This window comes from Apaloderma vittatum, unplaced genomic scaffold (genome assembly GCF_000703405.1).
Source record: "Apaloderma vittatum isolate BGI_N311 unplaced genomic scaffold, ASM70340v1 scaffold35533, whole genome shotgun sequence".
NCBI classification, from domain to species: Eukaryota; Metazoa; Chordata; class Aves; order Trogoniformes; family Trogonidae; genus Apaloderma; species Apaloderma vittatum.
In genome coordinates, this window is record NW_009709317.1 from 20,149 (window position 1) to 25,423 (window position 5,275).

Sequence of the window (5,275 nt, forward strand, 5' to 3'; positions counted from 1 at the left end):
AATTCTGCTCTACGTGTTTATATTTTCCTCTCTGGGTTTTCGGTGTGTTTGGACTGATCTTGGGGTGCAGGCAGAGCTTTCACTTGACTTGTTTTTGAGACTTATTTTATTGCCCTTTTGGTGAAGATGAAGCAGAGCACGCTCTGTTTGAACAGTTTCCATGATTTGAAAACGCAGTTGGCTTGGAGATGAGACTTTGTTAAACCAACACGAGCTCGCGCTTAATGTGCTTTGGCGTGCCGAAGTAAAATCAAACTCGTTTAAATGGCCTTGATGTCGAATTGTAATTAAATGGAAAAATACAAGCACCGTGCAACCTTTATGGCTTTCAAAAAAAAAAAAACAAGTTCATTTCTCCCCGTGGAAAGCCATGTTTACTGCTTTTTCTAGAATTGTGGCATTGGGTTATGCGGAGGTCTAAAAATAGACCCTGGAAAGGATGTATTCAACTGTACAAACAAAGACCCGCTCAGCCAATGCAGGTAATGAGGCTACAAAATGGAAAAAACACGTAGGATTGAAGACAGGAGAAAAACACGGACAAAAAGGGCAGAGGCAGCAGACGTAGGGCCCCGCGTCGCGGGCTGCGGCGGTTGCCTGGATCCAGCCAATTGTTCAACGTCCTCTCGGTTTTCAGGTCCGGTTGCCGCTCGATGGTTCAACGGCTGCAATAATTAGCTCGTCTGCAAATATGGAAACTGCATCTAACAGTGCTCCCCTTAGACTCAACTCTGTTTTCTTTGCGTTGTGCCTTCCGTCCTCGTTCCGCCGCTGTAGTGAAATGCTTTTCCTCTGTTAGAGGAGCTGCTGAATTGAAAAGTAGTTTGTCTCCCATTCACTTTTTTTTTTTATATATATAAAATCCACAATTAACACCTTAGGAGATGTGACAAGGTTGCTCAGTCTTGTCAAACCGCATCCAAAAAGCCACTTTCGCTGCCGTTTCCCTGGAATATTGCTGTTCCCCTTCCTGTTTTCACAGGCTCTGAGCACTTTTCTTGACTTGCTCCGTGGCTGTTGAGATTGTTCTAAATAAAATTAAACAAAGCAGCAGCGGAAGCCGGGACGGTGGTGAAACTGCAGGCGGCTGAATGTGCAGTATGGCCCAAGGTTCAACCTCAGGCTAAAAGAAAACCTTGTAAAAGTCCTGAGCTCTATCTCTGGAATAATCTTCCCGGTGTTTGAAAAATGTGTGTGCTGTAAAGCCGATTCCAGCCTCTTGCGGGGAGAATTTAGACGTCGGTTTTTTAGACTGTTACAGCTGGTGACAAAGCAACTGTGGAGCTAGTTTATTAAAACCTTTAACCCCCAAAATATATAATTTATTTTTTTTTCCCAGCTTGACAGCTGCGACTTGATGCAACAGTAGTTTTTCCTGGATGATTAATACGTGGGCAGTCTGGCTGGTGGCAGGAGAGCAGGGCAAAGCTGGTGACTTTGAAATCTAGGGAGCCCCTCGGGCAGGGGGGAGCGGAGATACCCGTGTGAATGTGAATTAACGCGCTTACGTGATTAGAATGACTTACATTGTGCTTTTTTCTTTTTGTTTTTCTCCTCCGAGAGGTTTCTGTTGTTTGTCAAATACTCCAGAGTTGCTCTACTTTGCACGTTGCAATTTAAAAGTGTTATTAGGAAGCCCTAAATGTAAATTTTAGTGAGCCAATAATACTGTAGCAGTGCCTGCTATAATCCTGCTTTTCCTGGACCCGGAGGGACTCGCTTCTGAAAGAGGACTGCTGTAAAATGTTGTTTTAATGAGCGGGAGAACTTCTTGCTCAACATCTGAACTTGAGTTTTGGCCCTTTCTCAGTGTGCTCGCTCTCTGAATTGTCTCGCCAAGTCAGTTTTAACTGAGGCAAACTCAGCAGAAATTAGTTTAAATAAAACCTTGCTTATTGAGCCGCATTTCAGTCAGTAGCAAGGATATAGGTATCCTGTACACTTTAAAATGTCAATGCTAGTTTTTCCTAATCTGAATAGGGATTATTTTTCTAAGGTTGTGATTCATTTATTGTAATATTTACGTCACCAGTTCAAGAGAAAAGAGGTAAAACTGTTGGAAGATAAGTTCCAGCCTTCTGATAGCTCAGCTTGCCTCCTCCCTCCCTGCCACACCACCGGGAGAGTCGGTCCGAGGTTTTTACCTCCGTTCACAGAGAATTACAAAAATCATGGGAATGCTAGAAGGAGAGAAGCAATTTACCATATGTTGTTCCTTGGTATTTTCCTGTAGGAGTTTCTTCTTCCTAGATTTTGTCTGAGGTTGGAACTGTAAGGGCCTGAACGAGCTGCTTTCACGGCATCTTCAAGAAGTCAACGTTTGGGCCCACAAAAAGCTCTGCAGGAAGGTTGGAAACGGCACCTGTTGGCTCATCAAGCGGCGCATTTGAACGACCCTACATTTTGTTTTTCAGGAAACTCTGTCAGCCACAGAACAGTAGCGGTTTTCAAGGAGAAGCGCCTTCCCTGAGTCCCCCGAAAGACAACGTGAACTCCAGCTCTCCTCCTCAGGTGGGTGAGCCCTCCCCGAGGACGTTGGGGCCGGTTAGGACGGAGCCAGCAAACCATTCCACTTGCTCCTGCTGGGGCTGGTCACCGGACGTAGGCGCGGGCTGAGCTGTTGAGTCTGTCCACACGCCGTCATCGCCTGCTGCTGGAGGCTCTTGGGTCAATAGGTTGTTGGTTGTTGGGGTTTTTTTGCTATTTTATTAGGTTAGAGTCTAATTCTGGGTTTTCTTGGCATGTTTCTCCTCTGGATGTGGTTCAGTGATGGCCTGTAGGGAGGATCTCTGACAGTGTGTCTTAGGTTTAGTTTTAAGGACTGAATTTCTTTCCGCGGTGCCTACATCCCTCTTGGAGTTCCTGGGAGGGCGAGCTTGTGTTTTACTCATGACCAGTAATTGACTGGAACGAAGCGGTAATAAGTAGCATCCAAACACGGCTGAGTTATTAAAAACCTTGACCTTTTGCAACCTAATTGCCTTGACGGACCAGGAGCAGGTTGGTCTGCTCTTTGGTTTGTTGAGATGCCAGCGCAGGGAGCTGCGAAGGGCACGTTTCGGCCGGTTTTCCATGATGATAAACCACGAAGGAGCCGCATTTGCTGACGTGCTGAACGGGGTCGGGCCCTGCTCTTCTCAGTATCTCGCAGCGCGGGCATTTCTCGCCGGCGTTGTGAAATGCCGGCTTCCCTTCGCTGCTGTGGGTCAGCCCAGACAAGTTGAGTATTTATTCTCCTCCTGCCAATGGAATGTGTAATGCCTACTTGTCTGGACAGACGCGCTGAGGATTAGTGGCAAAGAATATTAGCAGGTAAAGAAATTATGTGCTTTCTGGCAGCGAGAGCGAGGCAGTTCTCAACTGAGAACAAGAACCGGGCGACTCGTTTGCCAGGTAGCTAATCCCAAATCCTGTCCTGCTCTGCTTTGGGCATGTTCCTGGGGAACAAAGAATGATCCCCTTCGTTGGAGTTAACCTTGGAAAGACACAATGCTGTTAAGAGGCTGCTGGGCTTGTGTTTTTCTTAACCTGACTCTGGTTTAAAAAAAAAAAGTAGGTTGAAAAAAGCATCTTGCTTTGGGCTGTACGTATTTTGACACAGGTCTGTAGGGAATGTTTCTGGTGTCTTGAGATGACCTAGTCGAAACTTAGGGTGGTCCATGGGTTTGGATCTAGGAAAGGCTGGTGAAACAGGCAACCAAACGTGGAATATGTTTCCAGCAGTGCTTCTAACGTGGCTTGTGTCAGACAGCAAACCCCAGGCTGCTTTTTACTGTAAGCAGTCGTGTTTTTCATATTTTATAGCTTTAGTTTGTATTTCGCGAAGGGATGCTTGCTAGTGGTTGCAGTCCCAGCAGAGGGCTGCGATTTGGTAGGCTGGAATGGCAAATATTTTGGGAAAGTTCAGCTGTGGAACGAAGGCGAAGGAGGCGATCGGTTTGGTGACACGCAGGAAGCGCGGCAGAGCAGGGATCGCATGTGCACGCCACCTCGTAACCAAAGAAGTGAAGCTGCTCTTTGTTGGCCTTAGAGAAAGGATAGAAAAAGATGTCAGTTCTTAGGTCTGTCGCCTGCTCCGAGACTCGCAGAAGCGAACGGCCCCTCCTTTCGGGAGATGGCCGGTGCTGGGAAGGCAGTCGGGAGGTTGCAGAGCCGGTTTGACGTGCCATCCTTGCCCCTTGAGCTCTGACAGCATCAGCAACTCCTCTCTGTCATCACCCCCGACGGGTGGGAAGGATTCCTGCCGCTAAGCAGTGTCCTTCAGACCCCTGGAGACAGCAAAAAAAAACCAAACAACTTGAGGGGCAGCTGGTGGCTCCCTGGCGGAGCAGCCGTGCATCCAGCCACGTTTCTGTGACGGAACAAAATTTCCATTCGCAAACACGTCGCAGCCCTGCCCAAGACATAAAGAAAACAATAAGATCTCCAAAAGAAATAACCAGAGCTATCGCTTGTTTTCCTCTGGGCACTAAATAATCTTTCCTCAGAGTTTCTGCAGCCCCGTGCTGCCAGGCGGGCACACACCGCTGCACTGACGGCTGGCCAAGGTGATTTTTGGGGCTGGGCTGAGCCTGGCAGCCGTAGTTCTGGCTCTGCCTTGAGCTCTTCTTTCTGCTGACTGACAGCTGAGCTCTTCCACCGTGCAGGTTCCCCAGGCGGACCCGCGGTGCGTAGGCAGCTCTTTGCTGGGAGCTGTGGGCACCCAGAGCTTCTCCAAGCCCTGCCGCCACCCGTCCTGGCTGATGGGGACAGCTGGGAACCACTTCTCTGCACTTCCTATCAAAAAGGGGCACTCAGGTCAAGAAACTGCTGCAAATGTCTTTTCTTTTTTGCCTTAAGTTGTGAGGACTTAATGGCTGGTGCTTTCTCACCTCTTCTGGGAAATGCCTGTTTCTTGAGAAGAGGAAGGAGAGAGATTGCACGGGCCGAATTGTTGACTACCGACTTGGTTAAATCAGTTGGAAAGAAAATGCAGAACTCTGTGAATCCCTCCCTGCTCCAGAGGTCTGAGCATGTCTTGCCTTCGCAGGGGCTTTGAGGCGCTCTGAATGTTGTGCCAGCAGCAGAAGAACCGATGTTTTCGTGGCTGTCGCTCCTCTCTGCTAGATGGCTGGGACAAGGGAGGAGGACAGGGAAGGAGATTTTACTTCTAAAGGGCTGGATTTGACCTGGGGCATGATGAGAGCTAATTGCTGACGGGTTTCCATAAGCTTTCCCACCCAGCCGTGGCCCCAGAGCGGCTGGTGGGGTTGTTTGGGGGCCACTTGGGGCGGAA

General features: G+C 48.5%; 1 protein-coding gene across 1 annotated transcript in view; it reads left to right on the forward strand.

The window, feature by feature from the left end:
• The window catches only part of ELL (elongation factor RNA polymerase II), a gene marked incomplete at its 5' end in the record, with an annotated part of 26,109 nt that overhangs the window by 13,109 nt on the left and 7,725 nt on the right, over positions 1-5,275 (forward strand). The window contains one exon of the mRNA XM_009866875.1: positions 2,415-2,511. Coding sequence (XP_009865177.1) covers positions 2,415-2,511 — 97 coding nt within the window. The remainder of the gene's footprint in view (positions 1-2,414; positions 2,512-5,275) is intronic.